Source organism: Globicephala melas, chromosome 2 (genome assembly GCF_963455315.2).
Source record: "Globicephala melas chromosome 2, mGloMel1.2, whole genome shotgun sequence".
Classification (NCBI taxonomy): domain Eukaryota; kingdom Metazoa; phylum Chordata; class Mammalia; order Artiodactyla; family Delphinidae; genus Globicephala; species Globicephala melas.
Genome location: NC_083315.2, coordinates 78970080 through 78992021, shown reverse-complemented (window position 1 = coordinate 78992021; position 21942 = coordinate 78970080). Strand labels below are relative to the sequence as shown.

General features: G+C 36.4%; 1 protein-coding gene across 1 annotated transcript in view; it reads left to right on the top strand.

The window, feature by feature from the left end:
• Nucleotides 1–21942, top strand: part of UNC13C (unc-13 homolog C) — a 576706-nt gene that overhangs the window by 210626 nt on the left and 344138 nt on the right. Inside the window, exons 8-9 of the mRNA XM_060294236.1 lie at nt 1750–1977; nt 2932–3073. Coding sequence (XP_060150219.1) covers nt 1750–1977; nt 2932–3073 — 370 coding nt within the window. The remainder of the gene's footprint in view (nt 1–1749; nt 1978–2931; nt 3074–21942) is intronic.

The window sequence follows — 21942 nt, the reverse complement described above, 5'->3', positions numbered from 1 at the left end:
GGGGAGTTGTAACTATGTAGTGTAGCCTAAGCTAATTTTACCATGTAAGAATTAATGTTCTGTGGAGCTAAACCATTACTGACAAATTACAAAAATGCTTAATTGCTTAAAGGTGCACAGTTCACCAATGTGTGGGTGTTTGAGGGCGTGCTTTAACAGATGACTAGGACACTTAGAATGTCCTTTCAAATTATATCTTAAATGGAATACATTAATTTTTAGTATTGTTTTTAAATGTGGTATAAATTCTCAAAGGTTAAAAAAAAAAGGTAAAGACAGGGAAACTGCTCTTTCTGCCAATAGATTTTTCATCTCTTTTAGTGTACTCTAATTATACCTTGATTACTGTGAACGTATTTTTTCTACTTTAGAAAATAAATGTTTTATTTTCAAAAGAAGATGTTCACTAAAATACTGCTGTTAAATTTTAGATGAATTTATTACAAGGAGAGTTCAGAGTTGATTTTTTGTATTTTGTCTTAGCTTCTGTACTTAAATTGGGCATAACACTCTCAGAAGTAGACTCAAAGAACATTACTGAGGCTATCCTTTGTGATAGGAATTGTACAGATAAATTATCACATTCAGTCTCTAAACTCTGTTAGTATGCTTATTTCAGAAATACAATATTTCAAAAAATATAATACAAGTTGGGCAGTATTTACAGTAATGGAAATAAAAATTGGAATGATTACCACCTATAGACACAGTTTTCTTCTTCTTTTCATTATGTATCAGTTGCTTCTGTACCAAAAAGTGTTTGGTTTCAGCAGCGACAGTTCCTATAGACCCTGATACATGGGCTTTTGCTTTCCTGCTTCAAACTCAGTAAGGAAACATGAGAGCTGGAATCAGGGTCCACTATTTGCCTGTGGAATACTGAGCAACCCAGAGGCCACATAAGACTATCCGGTTGGTAGTTGGAGAAGGTGAGGGACCCAAGCATTGGCTTTTGGAAATCCTTCATTGCCAGGATTTGTGTTATAAACAAAAGTGCCCAGAAAGTTGAGACCGATCATGGAAAAACAATGTCTTAGAAAACAAAACAGAGCTTTGAGTGGAAAGTGAAAATTCAGCCTGTTTAAAACTATGGCCATATCACAGAATGAGAGTTCAAGTCTGTCGTCCATGAGGTAGAGGTAGTCCAGCCCAGTGGTTTCCACATCCTTTTTAAATAGCCGAATTACTTTCATTCCAAGTAAAATTTTACCCTATGTTTCAATATAACAAATAGTGGTGGTGTTTATTTTGCAGGGAAAAATTTAAGCTTTTCATTATGATAAATTTCATCAATTAAAAATAATTAGGTACTTTAGATGAACACAAGTATTTGAAATATTGATTTTCAAGTGATATTTGCCGTATGCATCCAGTCTGTTTCTCAATTTTGTTTTGGTTACTCAGTGAGTAAATATGTGTGGTATATAACAGATTCGATTGTGTACGCTCCTTTTGGTTTTGAAATTTGTTTTTAAAAATTCAAACCAAATATTTGCACAACTGTGATTCAGTTCAGTAATACAACTGAAAAAACTGGGATCGTGGAGGTCCATTTCCTTGCCAGTAACACAAGGACTAGCCTCAGCATAGAGCTTGTTCCCCTGATATTTTTTTAAAAAGCCACCCTGACTTCTCACAATGAAAGCATTCATTCATTCTCATGTTCTTCCTTTTTTTTTTCTCCCTCTCTTGGTCCCTCAAAACGTAACTTCATGTGTATTTACATCACAGTTGATTTTTGTATTATAGGAGCGGCAGAAAAGAGTTCTAAGCATGGTGCGGAAGACAAGACTCAGACCATTATTACAGCCATGAAAGAAAGAATGAAGATCAGGGAGACAAACAGGCCAGAGGTGTTTGAAGTAATTCAGGAAATGTTTCAGATTTCTAAAGAAGATTTTGTGCAGTACACAAAGGCGGCCAAACAGAGTGTACTGGACGGGACATCTAAGTGGTCAGCAAAAATAACCATTACAGGTAAAAATAAGTCTTTTTTAAAATTTTCATTCCATATTGAGATTTTTATATGTTTTAGAAATCACTGCTACTAATAGTTATAGGTAAGATAAGTAGAATTTTTCAATCTTGTCAATATTGAAGTCTAATTGGTACTTCAAATTTCTGAAATGTGTACTAGATAATTGAAATCATTTCAGTCTATGTCTTGTTCTAATCAAAAGCGCTTCAAGAGGAAGAAAGTTCTATTTTGTAATATACTCATCAATACCCTGCAGTTTACAAGAGACTAGCTTTGTTGCTGCCTGCCACTGATAAATGACAAGAGTAGCCAGTAATCTCTTCGGTCAGTTTTTCTTAATGAGAAAACAAATATTGTTTTATATACTCCTGGATCGGTATCCCTCATTCATTTGATCCTTGATTTGGCAATCTGAGTTTAGTGATGTCTAATAACTTGAACTTCTGAAGTTGCTTGTAACAGCAACTGCATATGTTACATGTTGATATTTACCACGCCTTTTAACTTATTCATATTGTATTCAAAAGGTAAAATAAAGAAGCTTCTGTTACTGAGTTGAGTTGATCAATACTGACAGTAACTTCATAAATAAATAAATACATTTTAAATCACAGACCTTTGAATTACATTGGGTAATTTGCTTATTGTATGTGCATTCTCATTTATACATGGTGCAGTGATATATATGAGTATATAGCTAATGTGCATATATATGTATACCACTACTGTTCATTACAGGCAAAAGCAAATATTCAGGAAAGGAAGGTTTTAATGTTCCGTGATTCATTCTTTTCTTAAACATTTTGTTAAGTCCTGTTGCTCATGAAAATGAAAGCAATGGGGTTGCATTGCAAACCAAGGGGACAACGAAACAGAAAATGTTTCCTTCATTATCATTTTTTTTGTTTCTGAGGAAATCTTTATATTAAAAGTTTGAATTTGGTTTATTTCAGTGGTTTCTGCACAAGGCTTGCAGGCAAAAGACAAAACAGGGTCAAGTGACCCCTATGTTACAGTTCAAGTCGGAAAGAACAAAAGAAGAACTAAAACCATTTTTGGAAATTTGAATCCAGTATGGGATGAGAAGTTTTATTTGTAAGTAAATAATGAAACTATTACAAATATTAAAATATTTCAGGATAAATTTAAGACAGGCATTCACAGTATGCAAGCAATAATTATCTCATTTTTTAATTGTATCTATGCATAAATTATAAAAAAGTGAAACTAATATTATGAACTCAGTAACCTCATAATATTTATTATTTATTCTTCATCTTGGGAAGCAAGTGAATTAAAAAAAAATATTACAGACAAAAAAGTTGGCACAGCTAAGGTGAGTTTGCAGGAGAAAAAAAAAAAGATTATGACATGATCTGTAACTTGGGTTGACCCAATCTAGTAAGGAATTTACAAGCTTGATTCAGCAATAGCTTGGCATCTGAAGATTGATGACTAAAGACAATAGAAAGATTTGGGGCATCACCTGGCCCATTACAGCTACACCAGCCTGTACTGATGAAATTGTTGATGATAACTTTTAAAACCTCTCATTTTCTGTGAGGTCATTTATTTTAAACCTCTTATATCCTGTACCAAACAGCAAGAAATCATTTTTTGTCAAGGGTTCTTTTCTTTCTATTAGCCCTTATTGGAGAGAGAGAAGGTAACTTCCAATTACCATTTGGTAGAAATGAAAAGCCCTAACTGTGAGTTTAAAGGCAGACTGTTCTTTTTCTCTCCTTCTTTCTTTGTTAATAGTTTACACATGGATCTCATAAACATGCTAAATAAGCAAACTCAACACATACAGCTTGTTTGGGAATGTGGACAAGAGTATATATAAAATACAGAATTTCACATGTATATTGGCTGATGAAGGGAGTGTTAAGAAAAGGGTGTGGAAAATCAGTTGGGACCCAATAACAGAGAGTACCATGGAAAAAGTTAAGAGCTTTCTATGATTTCTACTTCAGACTGCTGGGAGAAACCATTTTAATATCTCTTTGTTTGTTAAGAGAAGATAAGAAATCAATTGATAGTCATAAATTCTTATTCCTAAGGCAGTCAAGTTAAGTGACTAAAGTAGGATGAGGGCAAAAAAGGGGAGGGACAAGGACTGTGGGAAACTTGAGAGCAAGTGACTTGGGAAAGAGACAGCTTCCACTGCCATGCAGTCCTGCAGCTGCAATGCAGCTAGAATTTCCAGTTTCTTAGGAGAAGCTGGAGATTTGAAAGTTTAAAAAGAACTTTATTGAAGTATAATTGGAAAAAAAAAGTCTACATCTTCATACTGTACAATTTAAGTTTTGACATATGTATACCCCATGAAGCTGTCACCACAGACAAGAAAATGAACATATCTGTCAACCCAAAAAGGTTCTTTATGCCCCATTGAAGCCATCCCTCCTGACTGCCCCCCCATGCCAGGCAATCACTGGCTGACTTTATGGTGCTATAGAACTTTTTTTTTTTTTTGCATTTCTACAATTTTATGTGAATAGATCTTACAGCATGCGTCCTTCTTTTGTGTGTTTTTTTTTCACTCAGCATAGCTGTTTTGAGATCCATCCATGTTGTAGGGTTTAGCAATAGTTTATTTCTTTTTATTGCCAGGTAGCATTTCATTGTATTAAAATATAACCGTTGGTTTATGCAGTCACCTTCAATGGCCATTTGGTATGTTTATAGTTTTTAGCTATTAAAAAATAACGTTGTTAAGAGCACTTATATGGACATATGTTTACATTTCTCTTGAATAAATACCTAAGACTAGAATACCTGGAACACATATTAGGAGCATGTTTAATTTTTAAGACTCTTCCTAAGTGCTTGTACCATTCTGTGTACATTTTCACCACCTATGTATGGGAATTCCAGGTCACACAAATCCTTACAATGTCAGGCCAGTCTTGGATTTTAGCCATTCTAATACATGTGTCTTGTTATCTTATACTGCTTTTATTTTGTATTTATCTAGCGACTAATGATTTCAGGCATCTTAGAATATGTTTATATGCTATCCATGTGTCTTCATTAGTTAACTATCCCAGTATTTTGCCCATTTTTATTTTTGTGTGTTTTTATTTGTATAAGTTTTATATTTTTATGTTTCACATGTTGGTCTATGATACATTTTGATGTGATTATTTTTAATGTGGTATAAGTTATAGACCCAAGTTCTTTATTTCGCATATGGAAATCCAGTGGTTCCTGCACCATTTTTTGAAAACACTATCCTTTCTGTACTAAACTGCTTTTGCACCTTTTATAAAATTCTGCTTTCTGTATATGTGTGGAGATTATTTCTGTTTCTGGATTTTTTATTTTGATCTTTTTCTCCATGTATATGCCACTACCACATGGTCTTGATTAGTTATACTTTATAATAAATAAAGTCTTAAAATCAGGTAGTGCTAGCCCTCCAACTTTTTCTTTTTTTCAAAGTTATTTTATTTTAGAACCTTTGAATTATTTTCATGTGAAGTTTTTAATTGACTTATCGTTTTTCACACAAAAGAAAGCCTGGCACGGTTTTGATTGCTTAGCCTTGGCTAAGATTTCCAGAATAATGCCAAGTAAAAGTGATAAGAGCAGACATCGTGGCCTTGTTCCTGATCTTAGGTGGAAGACGTTCCTTTCTTGAATAACTGTGATATTAGCTTTGGGCTTATTGCAGATGCAAATTTGCCAGTTAAGACAGACATATTCTACTTCCAGTAGGCTAAGAATTTTGATCAGAAATCAATGTTGCATTTTGTCTAATGCTTTTACTGCATCTATTGAGAGAATCATATAATTCCGAATGTCATTTTTAAAACTTTACTTGGCCGATATTGTTCCATTGTCTTTGTGTTTGCCTCGCTTCCTTATTTTCAGTGATAAATCTGTTGTCTTCTTTGCTACCTTGTACATGTCTTTTTCCCCCCATAATGGCTTTTAAGGTTTTGTTTTCTTTACTCACCTGTACAGTTTGATTGCAGTGCGCCATGGTGTAATTTTCTTTGTGTTTCTGGTGCTTAGGGTTTATTGAGCTACTTGGGCCTGTGAGTTTGCAGTTTTCTTTAAATTTGGGGAAATTTTGGCCACTGTTTCTTTAAATATTCTTTCTGTCCCTGTCTTCTGGAGATTTCACTTATATTAAGCCTCTTCAAGTTGTCCCACAGGCCACGGATGCGCTTATGTTCTCTCTCCCTCTCTCTCTGCCTCCCTTCCTTTCTCTGTGTTTCACTTCAAATTATTTCTATTGCTAGGCATTCAAATTCACTGACCTTTTCTTCTGTAATGTCTAATCTACTGTTAATCCAAGCCACTGTGTTTTTCATCTCAGACATTTATTTTCCATGTCAGGGAGTTCAAATTGAGTCTCTGTATCTTCTATATCTCTACTTAATTGTTTTTAAAATTAAGATGTTATTGGGGGGGAGGAGGTTCATAGGAAAATTGAGAGGAATGTGTAGTGATTTCCCATGTACCTGCTACCCCCATGCATGCATAGCCTCCCTCCATTATCACCATCTCCCACCAGCATGTGGGTATATTGTTACAATTGATAAACCTACATTGACACAAGATAATCACTCAAAATTCAGAGTAGACATTACCTTTCTCATAGTGTTTTACATTTTATACGTTTGGGCAAATGTATAATGACATGTATCCATCATTATGGTATCATACAAAGTACTTTTACTGCCTTAAAAATCCTCTGCGCTTCATCCATTCACTCCTCTTCCCTCGCCAAATCCTTGGCAACTACTGATCTTTTTACTGTCTCCAAAGTTTTGCCTTTTCCAAAACGTCATATAGTTGGAGTCATACAGTACGTAGCATTTCCAGATTGACTTTTTTTTTCATTTAGTAATATGCACTGAAGTTTCCTCTGTGTTTTTTTTTCATGGCTCGATAGCTCATTTCTTTTTCAGCACTGAATAATATTTAATTGCCTTGATGTACTAGAGTGTTTTTATTCATTCACCTACTGAAGAACATCTTGGTTACTTCCAAGTTTTAGCCATTATGAATAAAGCTGCTATAAATATTCATATGCAGGTTTTTATGTGGACATAAATTTTCAGCTCCTTAGGGTAAATGCCAAGGAGTATGATTGCTAGATTCTATGGTAAGGGTATGTTTAGTTTTGTAAGAAACGGCCAAACTGTCTTCCATAGTGTCTGGACCATTTTGTGTTCTCCCCAGCAGTGAATAACAGTTCTTCTTGTTCCACATCCTCTCTAGCGTTTGACATTGTCAGTATTTTGAATTTCGGCTGATCTGGTAGGTGCGTATGGTACCTCGTTTTAATTTGATTTTCATTTGAGACGATCCATGTGGAACATCTGTTCATTTGCTTATTTGCAATCCTGTTCATTATCTTTGGTGAGGTGTCTGTTAAGGTTTTCGGCCCATTTCTTTTTTTTTTTTTTTTTTGCGGTACGTGAGTCTCTCACTGTTGTGGACTCTCCCGTTGCGGAGCACAGGCTCCAGACGCGCAGGCTCAGCGGCCATGGCTCATGGGCCCAGCTGCTCCGCGGCATGTGGGATCTTCCCGGACCGGGGCACGAACCCGTGTCCCCTGCATCGGCAGGCGGACTCTCAACCACTGCGCCACGAGGGAACCCCCCCGGCCCATTTCTTAATCAAGTTGTTTATTATTATTGAGTTTTAAGATTTCTTTGAATATTTTGGATAATAGTCTTTCATCACATGTGCCTTTTGAAAATACTTTCTCCATGTCTGTGGCTTGTCTTCTCATTCTCCTGACATTGATTTTCTCTACTTAGCTTTCTGATTCACGCAATACTTATAATAATTGTTTTGATGCCCTTGACTGACAATTCTAACATTTGTGTCCATTCTTGGTCAGTTTTGATTGATAATGTTTTTTCCCTTATTTTGTGTTGTGTTTTTCTGCTACTTCATGTGCCTGGTAATTTTATATTGAATGACAGACTTTGCAAATATTACTTTGTTGGTTGCTGGATACTTTTGGCATCCTCTAAATATTCTTGAGCTCTGTTCTGAGACATAGTTAAGTTACATGGAAACACATAGTTCTTTAGGTAGGTCTTGCTTTTTAAAATTTGTTAAGTGGGAATGAAATAACACTCAACTTCAGGCTAATTATTCCTCAGTACTGAAGCAAGACTCTAACATGTCCTCCACCTACTGACTCATGAATGATAAGGTTTTCTTGTCTGTGCAGTGGACACAAACACTATTTCTAGCCTTGGTGAGTGTTGGGCACTGTGACGTCTAATCCTTTCAAGGGTGGCTTTTAACCTGGCTTTGGGTAGTTTCATCACATGCGTGCACTTATTACTCAGCGGATTGCCCAAGATGAGCCTGAAGTAAATTGTTGCTTTCTTTCTGTTCAGTTCTCTTCTTTTTGATAGTATGTATGCCCTGTGACTTCTAGCTACATTGGCTTTTTCAGATTTTCAACTCTGTCGTTCCAACTCAGAGAGTCCAGTGGACTCCACCTGGGTTTTCTCTCTTTGCACAGTGGCCTGGAAACTCCCTCAGGGAAGTAAGCTGAAGTAATGGTAAGGCTCACCTTGTTAATTTTTTTTACCTCCTTGAAATCACTGTTCTTCTTTGACAGATCTTCAGTATATTGAGAAACAATGTTTTATATATTTCGCTCACTTCTTGACTTTTCATGTGGGGGGAATCTCTAGTCCTGGTTACTCCCTCTTGACTAGAATAGAAAGTCTGGAACTTTGAATTTAATTGATAAGCAAAACAAAATAAAACAGTATGAAAGCCAACACAGAACATGTCAAACAGGGTACAGCCTTTGGAGGTATGTGACCCATAGGTTTTCAGTTGCAGTCTATGAAATAAAGCATCCATTTAAAGAAATGCAGTAGTAGAAATATTCTAGTTTTATAATCCTGCAAAGGACCCCCTTTGACAAATCAGCTGAACAATGATAAGTGCATGCATATGAGGAAACTTCCCAAGACCAAGGTAAGGTCCACCCAAAAGAATTAGATATGACAGTGCCCAGTGTTCAGTCACATCAGGAATAGTGTTTGCTCCCACTGGACAGGCTAGAAAGATTAATGGTTGATGGGCTGAGTATACTGGAATGGATATTGAAAACATGAGTAATCAGTATTCTAACTGGCAGTTTTTCATGTAATTTACTGTATACTTGTTTTCCTTTTGATAGGAGGCACCAACAATACATGTATTTTTAAAACAGCATCCTTTTCAAGGAAGAAATTTAAATTCATTGCACTAGACTGTGCATATAATATATATATATAGAATATTTTTCACATTTTTCACTTTACTGACAAAATATTTATGAGCTTTAAGTGAAATCATGCTCACAAATATTTTCCATATTTTCCTTCTAGAATATAAAAAAATGAATGCCTAAATTTTCAACAGTAATTAATTTTGTTGCCAGTTACATGAACTCCAAGATTCCATTTTTATTATCAATGTTCTATATCACTGGTTCTAGAAATACTATTTTGAATCTACCTGTCCATGATTTCATTTGAGCATGAAAATGGTGTGATAGTTGCAAACTTGTCTTCCTTTATAAGGAAGGAGGAAATGAGTTCATAGTGTATTTATGTGCAGATTTTGAAAAATGCGTACATGTCGCAGATGAACTCACCCAGGCCTCCCACTACCCTGACAGTTCTGCCCTGTGAACCAGAGTGTAAAAACGTGTCCTGACATTCTGAAAATAGGACGGCTTATTCATCGTATGGCTTTAGTTTGCATTTTGGGCAATTTGCTTCAATTCTGAGCTTTAGCTTTTCTAATATGGAGAAAATGGGATAATACTTCCCAGGACTGATATATTTGTTGAGATAATGTATATAGAGCTTTTGTCACTTGTTAAGCATATTCAAAATGGCAGTTGTATTTTTATAATTATTAGCGTTAATAACATGATCACATCCTTTGTGCCGAGAGTCAGGACTTAGAGCAGAAATGGCAGTAATACTTTCATACCGAAAAGGTTCCAACCTGGATAGTGAGACCAAGAGGAGTCTGATGAACAAGGTGCTGTAGGAAGGAAGTACTGCTGAAAGAAGAATTTAGAGAATTGAAACTGGGTGAAGTTTTGAGCCATGATTTTATCCAACTTTATCCCTCATCTTACTGATGAGAAAATCAAAGCTTAGACAGGTTATAGTAGAGACAAGACTACAAAGCAGCCCCCTATTGTGAAGGCAAAAATAAGATACAAGTAGAAATAAAGAGGTGTGTCTTTCCCCACCTTCAGACTCTTCCTCTGGAAAAAGTGCAGTTGACCTGAACCAGGCAGGCAGTCACAAAGCTGGTAAGACAAAAATGCAAATGAAGTAATTTTTCAATTTTTTTTGTTTGAAAGCCTAATGGTTCCCCCACTAATGGCACTTTGATGCCCTCAAAAGATTAATGCTAAGTAATTTCAATTTTAATTTTACCTCTCTTGCCATGGGTTAAAAAAAGAAGTTTGAAATTTTAATCTTCAAAAGACTAGGGATGTGTGATTCTAGAATGTGGCACTCTGGACAGTGTTTACAGAGAACAGAGACATGACCAATTAAGCTCTTGCAGAAATGTGGGGTAGGAGGGGTTGTAAACGTGTTATTTTTAAAATATCACATGAAAATTAATTACACTAATCTATATGAAAGCACTTTGAAATTGATATAGTGTTACGTAAATCTAAGGTGCTCCTTATCTTTGCTCTTGGATCCTAGTAAGTTATGGATTCGATCATTTCATAATTAATTATGACCCGATTTTATTTTCCTGTGCTATAATTAAAGAAATGGTTACGCTTATTATAAACCATTCCCTCAGGAGGAAAAGGAGTCAGTCTCTCCCAGTGGGTTCTAGAGAGAAAATGGAAGTATAGTCTGCCGATTTGAATAAGACATTTTGTAGTTAGAAGACTTAAATTTTATATAGGTGTTGATACTATGCTTTCTAGAGAACTCTACAGTGATCCTTGGTCCCTCACTTTTGCTAACATAGGAAATAAAAACAAAATATGCTGATTCCCTCCTGGAGGGGCAGTAGCTGGTACGTATTGGCTATCTTTTTTAGATTGGTGTCAATATTAACCATTGGAGTAAAGAGTTATTTTAATAACAGAGTCTAGTCAATACATTGCCTGTGGTAGGAGTGTGGACACGCCCTCATTTATTCATGGTGGTGTTGAATAGGCACGGCAGTGCTGTTTAAACATTCTACTCATGTATTGACTGAACAACCAGCTTCACTTGCTTTGTGGGGTAGCAGTTAAATTCCACCCTCATTTCCTGAGTGTCCTTTATATGCAAAGCACTGTACTGGGTCCACGGAAAGTACTGACTTGAGTAATTTCATGTTATACCCAAAAGCTCTCTGGCCTTCAGGTTTACAAACCTGAGTTCCAGAACTATTCTGGATCCAGCATGCTTCTTGACCTCCAGGAAACCCCTCAACCTCTTTGAATCTCAGTTTCACAGTGGGCATTGTGCACAAAAAGTATTCCCCACCTTGACTCAATGAAGTTTTTGTTAGGAGGTAGTGTACATGAAAGCTCTTTTAACACATAAGCACCCAAAATTCATAATGCTGTTATTTGTAGAGGTTTGATTGTCTTGGCCCTTTGAAGCGTATGCCACCCATGTTGCATTCACAGCTACCCAGATGGGGTGGCACACCGAGTGCCTCAGGCCCAAGGCTCTCCACTGTGCCATGTGCTGCTCAGCCCAGGGCTGAGTATGAATTAAGCATAAACTCAGCTCCATAGGAGATAACATTTAAATACTACAGTTAAATAAAAATGTCTTCAGAGCATGGCAGGTTAATATTTTAAAATGACAGCCTGAATGTAATCAAGGATTTGATTTATTGCCTGGATTACTAGCGGAGGCCTTTCCTGGGCTATGTGGATGGGAGCATTTCCTCAGTCGTCTGAGCTAGCTTACAATGATGCATCAGGAAGTCATTTGTCAAGAAGATAGTCCCACGATTGTCTAAAGCAAGAAGGAGTTTAGTCACACTTCACGGGCTTACAAATTTGTTTACTTACCATTGTCTACATTGTGAATATGCCTGGCAACAGGGGGATATAATAACCAGTACTGCCTTTCACTTAGTAAACAAGGTTGAACCATTACTCATTCATATACAGCAGAGCCAATAGACTAGCACCTACTTCATGAATAATTCATACCAGAACTTAAGGGTTAGTAAGGAGAGGAAGGTGTATGGAAAGAGGTCTGGACAGAATTCAATGAAGTATGAACTTAGGGCCACCAAAAAGAATTGACTTCTAGTCAACAAACCATAAAATTTTGGATCAGGACAGATCCTTGATATTCTATAGGCTGAGATACAGAGGAACATATACTTTACTTAGTTTTAAACTGAGGATCAACTAGAATTCAAACAAAATCCCCCAGATCTTTAGGGAGCAGTTAAATTACAAACAGCAAACTCTTGGGGCAATGGGGTCTATTCTGTAGAGATCCCTCTTGGTGGGAAGAAAGGGTCTGCATTTAAACTGGTCCATAGAAAAGGAATTAGGAAGAAACAAATTGTATTACAGAAAGCCTTTGCAGGAGTCCAGGAAAAGCCAAACAGTAGAACTCCAAAAGGGCAGAAATTATTATGCTTATTTATTTTCTCTATTTTTCTCTGATGTTTGCCCATCTCTATGTGTTTTTCTCCATCTCTGCCCCTCCATTATATATTTTCTCTTCTCTCTCTCCGTCTCTCCCTCTCCCTGTCTGCCTCTCATCTGTCACTGTCCCTCCTTGTGTCCCTTCCCCTCCCTTCTTTCCTCCCCGCTCTGTACTCCAGTCTGATTCCTGATGTCTAATCAATAGCTTTTCATTAATTAGCTTCCATGTGGTTCGTAATAGCCTTAGCACTAAGGTCATGTGTTTCCTACCTCTAGTGCTTACAGTTTCTTTGCATTTTTAAGCAGTTAGCCCAATTCCTCTTTGTGAAACAAACCATACAAGTCGTGGGTGGTCTCCTGGTGACTAATTTGAGCCTATGGATTGAACCAATTCCCCCTGAGTAGAATATATATATATATAGAATGTAAGTAAAGGTACTTACAGTCATCTGGATTTTTGTAGCATTTTCAAGACCCAATCACTATAGCCAGCCATCCTCTGTTTGGTTCATCCCCCCACCTCTTGGATGTGCCCACATGTGGACCAACCATTTTGAAGGCAGAGAAAGGAGACTCACATGCTAGTGCTATCCCTAGCCAAATTGGAAATGTGCAGATCTCTACCGACTTAGAACTGTACAATGTAAAGTCCAACTTCCTGGGCATTTTGTGTGTGTGTGTGTCAGTACCAGCTCCGACCCTCTTTAGAAAAATAATTCTTTCAACAAATATTTATGTGTGAGGCACTCTCCTAGATGCTACAGACATTGAGGTAAATATGCACAATAATTGCTTCCTCATACAGAGTTCTCATTCTAATTGGTGGGGAGACTGTGCTGAGACTCATATCAGCTAGGAAAAGAGTCAATGCTAGGAAATTAGGGGAGAATGGACAGTTCTCCTTGGTCCTGCCATCCTGGCTGAGCTTGACAATAGAACATTTATCTCTGTGTAAAGGGTGTATAAAACAAGATAATATTGGACAAAAGAAATTCTAGATAAGTAATCACCTTATTGAGATATAATGGCTAGGAAGAAAAATCTAAAACCCAAATCACTGAAAGTATCATCATAATTATAGTCACTGATATTTGTGTAACCATTTACTGTATCTTAACTGCTACCGCATGTATTACACTTCTCAAATACCTTACGAAGCATTGCCATTACTGTTGTTGTTGTTGTTATTGTCATTTTATAAATAAGAAAGCTAAGACTCAGGGAGGGGAACAGATTGTTGCTAAAGAATTCATCCAAACAAGGAAAGTAAAAGAACGAAGACTCTTATCTTCATCTTCTATTACCGCAGTAAGTGCCCTTTCCACACTATCTCATTCCCTTACTAGTGCCAATCATTCAAAACAACCACCCAAAGAGAGCCAGGGAAAACCCAGTACAAAAAACCCAACGTGAAAACAGATAAGTGAAGATACTGAAGATATTTTTTACAAAAGACTGAAAATGAACTTCTAGAAATGAAAAATACATTGTGTACAATGGAAAGTACACTGAATAGGAATGACGCAGATTAAATATTGCAGAAGAAAAGATTATTTATCTTACAGACATAATAATAAAAAAATATGAGATGAAACATACAGAAAATTTCAAAGAATAAACAGAACAGTTGAGACTGGTTCAAGAAGCCAAAAATCATCTAATCGGAGTTCCCTAAAGGAGAAGAAGGGAAGATGGGTATAAAAAGTATCTGAGGAAATAATGGACTTTCTTTTCCCAAATTTGATCAGAATTATAAACCCACAGGCTCAAGAAGCTCAATGAATCTCAAGCATAAGATACATGAAAAAATTACATCAACACACCATAGTCAAATTGCTCCAAACCAGTGAAGAAAAGGAAATCATGAAAACTTCCAGAGAAAAAAGGCACACCATACACAGAGTAAGAAAAATAAAGATAGCCTCAGAAATGGTGTAACCAGTAGTACAATGGAGCATCATCTTTTCATTGTTGTAAGAAAAACTGTCAAACTGGAGTTCTAAACACAGAGAAAACACTCTTCAAAAAAAGGCAATGAAGTGGTTTAAAACATACAAAGACAAAATAAAGGCTTTCCATACATATGAAAGCTGAAAGAATTCCTTTCCTTCTGACTGGCACTACAAAAAATATTAAGAGAAGTTTCTCAGGCAGAAGAAATGTGATGCCAGAGGAAAATACAGATCAATATAAAGGCATGAAAAAGAATGAACTCTGGAAATAATAACCTCATTGATATATATATTACGCTCTTACATTTTATTTAGATTTATTTAAAAGATTGGTAAGTATTAACACAAAAGTAATAACTTATTCCTGAGTTGGTAATGCAATAACTAAAATATATGATAATGATTGCATAAAGGTCTAGGAGACAAAACTGAAAATATACTATTATAAGGTTCTTACACTGTATATTAAAGGGTATAAAACATTTGTAGATTGTGATAACTTAAATATGCATACTAAAGTAACAACTATAATGACAAAACAAAAGAATTAATAGCTAATATGAAAACAAAGTAGATAAAATTCAGTTATAAAAAATAATTGAAAAAAACAGACAAAAGGGAAAATGGGACAAAAATGGGGAAAATAAAAAATAGCAAGATGCCTATGTTTTCCACTAAGAGTTTTATAGTCTCTGACCTTACATTTAGGTCTTTAATCCATTTTGAGTTTATTTTTGTGTATGGTGTAAGGGAGTGTTCTAATTTCATTCTTTTACATGTAGCTGTCCAGTTTTCCCAGCACTACTTATTGAAGAGGCTGTCTTTTCTCCATTGTATATTCTTGCCTCCTTTATCAAAGATAAGGTGACCATATGTGTGTGGGTTTATCTCTGGGCTTTCTATCCTGTTTCATTGTTCTGTATTTCTGTTTCTGTGCCAGTACCATATTGTCTTGATTACTGTAGCTTTGTAGTATAGTCTGAAAACAGGGAGCCTGATTCCTCCAGCTCCGTTTTTCTTTCTCAAGATTGCTTTGGCTATTCGGGGTCTTTTGTGTTTCCATACAAATTGTGAATTTTTTTGTTCTAGTTCTATGAAAAATGCCATTGGTAGTTTGATAGGGATTGCAAGGAATCTGTAGATTGCTTCGGGTAGTATAGTCATTTTCACAATGTTGATTCTTTTAATCAAAGAACATGGTATATTTCTCCATCTGTTTGTATCATCTTTAATTTCTTTTATCAGTGTCTGATAGTTTTCTGCATACAGGTCTTTTTTCTCTTTACGTAGGTTTATTCCTAGGTGTTTTATTATTTTTGTTGCAGTGGTAGATGGGAGTGTTTCCTTAATTTTGCTTCCAGATATTTCATCATTAGTGTATAGGGATGCCAGAGATTTCTGTGCATTAATTTTGTCTCCTGCTACTTTACCAAATTCATTGATTACCTCTAGTAGTTTTCTGGTAGCATCTTTAGGATTCTCTATGTATAGGATCATGTCATCTGCAAACAGTGACAGTTATACTTCTTCTTTTCTCATTTGGATTCCTTTTATTTCTTTTTCTTCTCTGATTGCTGTGGCGAAAACTTCCAAAACTATGTTGAATAATAGTGGTGAGAGTGGGCAACTTTGTCTTGTTCCTGATCTTAGTGGAAATGCTTTCAGTTTTTCACCATTGAGCACAATGTTGGCTATGGGTTTGTTATATATGGCCTTTATTATATTGAGGTAAGTTCCCTCTATGTCTACTTTCTGCAGGGTTTTTATCATAAATGGATGTTGAATTTTGTCAAAAGCTTTTTCTGCATTTATTGAGATGATCATATGGTTTTTCTCCTTCAGTTTGTTAATATGCTGTATCACATTGATTAATTTGCATATATTGAAGAATCCTTGCATTCCTGGGAGAAACCCCAATTAATCATGCTGTATGATCCTTTTAATGTGCTGTTGGATTCTGTTTGGTAGTATTTTGTTGAGAATGTTTGCATCTATGTTCACCAGTAATATTGGCTAGTTGTTTTCTTTCTTTGTGACATCTTTGTCTGATTTTGATATCAGGGTGATGGTGACCTTGTACAATGAGTTTGGGAGTGTTCCTCCCTCTTCTATATTCTGGAAGAGTTTGAGAAGGATAGGTGTTAGCTTTTCTCTAAATGTTGGATAGAATTTGCCTGTGAAGGCATCTGATCCTGGGCTTTTGTTTGTTGGAAGATTTTTAATCACAGTCTCAATTTCAGTGCTTGTGATTGGTCTGTTTATAGTTTCTGTTTCTTCCTGGTTCAGTCTCAGAAGGTTGTGCATTTCTAAGAATTTGTCCATTTCTTCCAGATGGTCCGTTTTATTGGCATATAGTTGCTTATGGTAATCTTTCATGATCCTTTGTATTTCTGAAGTGTCAGTTGTTACTTCTCCTTTTTCATTTTAATTCTATTAATTTGACTCTTTTCCCCTTTTTTCTTGATGAGTCTGGCTAAAGTTTTATCAATTTTGTTTATCTTCTCATAGAATCAGCTTTTAGTTTTGTTGATCTTTGCTATCGTTTCCTTCATTGCTTTTTCATTTATTTCTGATGGGATGTTTATGATTTCTTTCCTTCTGCTAACTTTGGGGTTTTTTGTTCTTCTTTCTCTAATTGCTTTAGGTGTAAGTTTAGGTTGTTTCTTTGAGATGTTTCTTGTTTCTTGAGGTAGGATTGTATTTCTATAAACTTACCTCTTAGAACTGCTTTTGCTGCATCCCATAGGTTTTGAGTCATCGTGTTTTCATCGTGTTTTCATTGTCATTTGTTTGTAGGTATTTTTTGTTTTCCTCTTTGATTTCTTCAGTGATCTCTTGGTTATTTAGTAGTGTATTGTTTGGCCCCCATGTGTTTGTATTTTTTTTACAGATTTTTTTCCTGTAACTGATATCTAGTCTCATAGTATTGTGGTTGGAAAAGATACTTGATACAATTTCAGTATTCTTAAATTTACCAAGGCCTGATTTGTTACCCAAGATATGATCTACCCTGTAGAATGTTCCATGAGCACTTGAGAAGAAAGTGTATTCTGTTGTTTTTGGATGGAATGTCCTGTAAATATCAATTAAGTCCATCTTGTTTAATGCAACATTTAAAGCTTGTGTTTCCTTATTTATTTTCATTTTGGATGATCTGTCCATTGGTGAAAGTGGGGTGTTAAAGACCCCTACTATGATTGTGTTACTGTCAATTTCCCCTTTTATGGCTGTTAGCATTTGCCTTATGTATTGGCGTGCTCCTATATTGGGTGCATAAATATTTACAATTGTTATATCTTCTTCTTGGATTGATCCCTTGATCATTATATAGGTCATTCTTTGTCTCTTGTAATAATCTTTATTTTAAAGTCTATTTTGTCTGATATGAGAATTGCTACCCCAGCTTTCTTTTGATTTCCATTTGCATGGAATATCTTTTTCCATCACCTCATTTTCAGTCTGTATGTGTCTCTAGATCTGAAGTGGGTCTCTTGTAGACAGCATATATATGGGTCTTGTTTTTGTTTCCATTCAGCTGGTTGTGTCTTTGGGTTGGAGCATTTAATCCTTTTACATTTAAGGTAGTTATCAATATGTATGTGCCTATTACCATTTTCTTAATTGTTTTGCGTTTGTTATTGTAAGTCTCTTCCTTCTCTTGTGTTTCCTGCCTAGAGAAGTTCCTTTAGCATTTGTTGTAGAGCTGGTTTGGTGGTGCTGAATTCTCTTAGCTTTTGCTTGTCTGTAAAGGGTTTAATTTCTCCATTGAATCTGAATGAGATCCTTGCTGCGTAGAGTAATCTTGATTGTAGGTTTTTCCCTTTCATCACTTGAAGTATGTCCTGCCACTCCCTTCTGGCTTGCAGAGTTTCTGCTCAAAGATCAGCTGTTAACCTTATGGGGATTCCCTTTTATGTTGTTTGTTGTTTTTCCTTTGCTGCTTTTAATATTTTTTCTTTGTATTTAACTTTTGAAAGTTTGATTAATATGTGTCTTGACATATTTCTCCTTGGATTTATCCTGTATGGGACTCTCTGTGCTTCCTGGACTTGATTGACTATTTCCTTTCCCATATTAGGGAAGTTTTCAACTATAATCTCTTCAAATATTTTCTCAGTCTCTTTTTTTGTCTTCTTCTTCTGGGACCCCTATAATTCGAATATTGGTGCATTTAATACTGTCCCACAGTTCTCCGAGACTGTCCTCAGTTCTTTTCAATGTTTTTTCTTTATTCTGCTCTGCGGTAGTTATTTCCACTATTTTGTCTTCCAGGTCATTTATCCCTTCTTCTGCCTCAGTTATTCTGCTATTGATTCCTCCTAGAGAGTTTGTAATTTTATTTAATGTGTTGTTCATCACTGTTTTTTGCTCTTTAGTTCTTCTAGGTCCTTGTTAAACGTATTTTGTATTTTCTCCATTCTATTTCCAAGATTTTGGATCATCTTTACTATCATTACTCTGAATTCTTTTTCAGGTATACTGCCTATTTCCTCTTCATTTGTTTGGTCTGGTGGGTTTTTACCTTTCTCCTTCATCTTCTGTGTATTTCTCTGTCTTCTCATTTTGCTTAACTTACTGTGTTTGGGGTCTCCTTTTTGCAGGCTGCAGGTTCGTACTTCGTGTTGTTTTTTGTATCTTCTCCCAGTGGGCAAGATTGGTTCATTGGGTTGTGTAGGCCTCCTGGTGGAGGAGACTGGTGCCTGTGTTCTGCTGGATGAGGCTGGATCTGGACTTTCTGGTTGGCAGGACCACGTCTGGTGGTCTCTTTTTGGGTGTCTGTGAACTATCATGATTTTAGGCTGTCTCTCTGCTAATAGGTGGGGTTGTGTTCCTGTCTTGCTAGTTGTTTGACATAGGGTGTCTAACACTGTAGATTGCTGGTCGTTGAGTGGAGCTGGGTCTTAGCATTGAGATGGAGGTCTCTGGGAGAGCTTTCTCCATTTGATATTACATGGGCCTGGGAGATGTGTGGTGGACCAATGTCCTGAACTTGGCTCTGCCACCTCAGTGTCACAGGCGTGACACCTGGCTAGAGCACCAAGACCCTGTCAGACACATGGCTCAGAAGAAAAGGGTGAGGAAGGGAGGGAGGGAAGGAGGAAGGAAGGAAGGGAGAGAGAGAGAAAGAAGAATGAAATAATAAAATAAAGTTAGTAAAATGTAAATAATTACTAAAAATTAAGAAATTAAAAATTAATTTAAAAAAAGAGAGCAACCAAACCAAAAAACAAATCCACCAATGAGAACAAGAACTAAAAACTATACTAAAAAAAAAAAAGGGACAGAAATAACTCTAGGACAAATGGCAAAAGCAAAGCTATACAGACATAATCACACAAAGAAGCATACACATACACAAAAAGAGAAAAAGGAAAAAAAAAAAAATATATATATATAAAAAGGAAGAGAGCAACCAAATCAGTAAAGAAATCTACCAGTGATAATAGGCTCTAAACACTAAACCAAGATAAACATAAAAGCAGAAACAAATTAGTTGTAGAAAGCAAACTCCAAGTCTACAGTTGCTCCCAAAGTCTACCGCCTCTATTTTGGGATGATTCGTTGTCTATTCAGGTATTCCACAGATGCAGGGTACATCAAGTTGATTGTGGAGCTTTAATCCGCTGCTTCTGAGGCTACTGGGAGAGATTTCCCTTTCTCTTCTTTGTTCTCACTGCTCCTGGGGTTCAGCTTTGGATTTGGCCCTGCCTCTGCATGTAGGTCGCCAGAGGGCGTCTATTCCCTGCCCAGACAGGACGGGGTAAAGTAGCAACTGATATAGGGGCTCTTGCTCACTCAGGCCGTGGGGAGGGAAGAGTACAGAATGTAGGGCGAGCCTGCGGCGGCAGAGGCCAGCATGACGTTGCAGCGGTCAAGCATTTACTTTTTTTTACTAGCATCACCAGTATATGTTTTCCTGCCTGATGAAACCTTACCAGTGCCTTTAGTCTTCATGATATGTTACTTTTGGTGATGCTTTTGATTAGAGTTGGAATTGAAGGGACAGTAAAGGGGACAAAATGCATTTTGTCTTATTTAAAGCACTGAAATAAGCAGTAGAATAACTTCTTGAGCTTTTACTAAGACTAGATTTTGATATCCTTTTTCGATCTGTCCTCACAGAACTATGGATAAAATTAAGAAAGCACAGGATGGAAAACTACCACTAATTCTGAGGGGACATTTAACATGTGTTTTTATCTGAAGATGGTATCTAAGACCCTTTCTGACATCATAGGTATATTACTTTGTGAAACTTTACCATTGCCAAATAATTAAGTTCATGTATTGGGAAAATTCCTTCAAAGAACGAGACACTATTTTTTCAACACTGCTAATATAAGGGCCGTATTTAATATGATTTAAAGCATGTTTAATTAAATGTTTGATTTTAAGCTATTGTTTATACCTTGCTTTGTTCCTACAAGTAATTGAAACAACTAGTCCAAGTTTATTTTTCAGTGGTATATTTAGTCACAAAGATTGAAATGAAACTAAGTGATTAGAACCCACAGTATTTCATAATACAGGAGTAAAGTTGTGGAGAAATGGTAAATTGGGGGAAAGTTAAGTCGCTGATACTTTTATGCACTGCCTTTCCAGGAGATTTCAGAGGCTGTGGACTACTCTAGAATGAGGCATGCTTTCGTACAGCTAATAGCCAGTGGACAAGCAGAAAGAGTCAGTCCCCTTAGAAGACTTTACATTTATGGATGGAGGATCAGTGCAACTCAAGAGTAGCTCTTATGTGAATGCTATCTATACACCTGGCTAGCTTTCCTTACCATCTATGGCCATCTGGCCTTGACCTTAGACCTCTGACAGTCTTGCCTGGCTTCTACTGTGCCCTTTATAAAATGCTGGCACCCTACATCTTTTCTCCTATTATGTAAAATCTTATCCTCTATTTATCTACTGTCCCTGATAAATATGGATCTGATCTTTCTAGAACCCCAAGAAGTTCTTTAATAGCCAGAAGTTTTGACTGCTGCCTACTTTAAGGTCAGGATAATATTCTCACATGGGCTTAAGATCTTGAAATTTCCTTGAATAGTCAAAATTAATCCATTGTCTGGTGGGGGAGAGATAAGGAAGTCCCCTGAGGAGTGGCTGACTTTCTGGAAAAATGTTTTACAGTAGTATTTAAGTGGTCCCCTCTAGGATCAGTACCATTCTCAAATACATCCAATTTAGGATATCTTGAGTATCTTTGTTACTTGGTACTTTTCTTTATTTTCCCTGTCATACCACCACCACTAATTTCTTCAGTATCTTAATGATCAGACTGCTATGTGATCGCACTAGTTTTTTAATTTCATAGAATTTCTTGTACTTGCCAAGTACAAAGTGTATGTTCAACTAGGACACAAACAAGATTT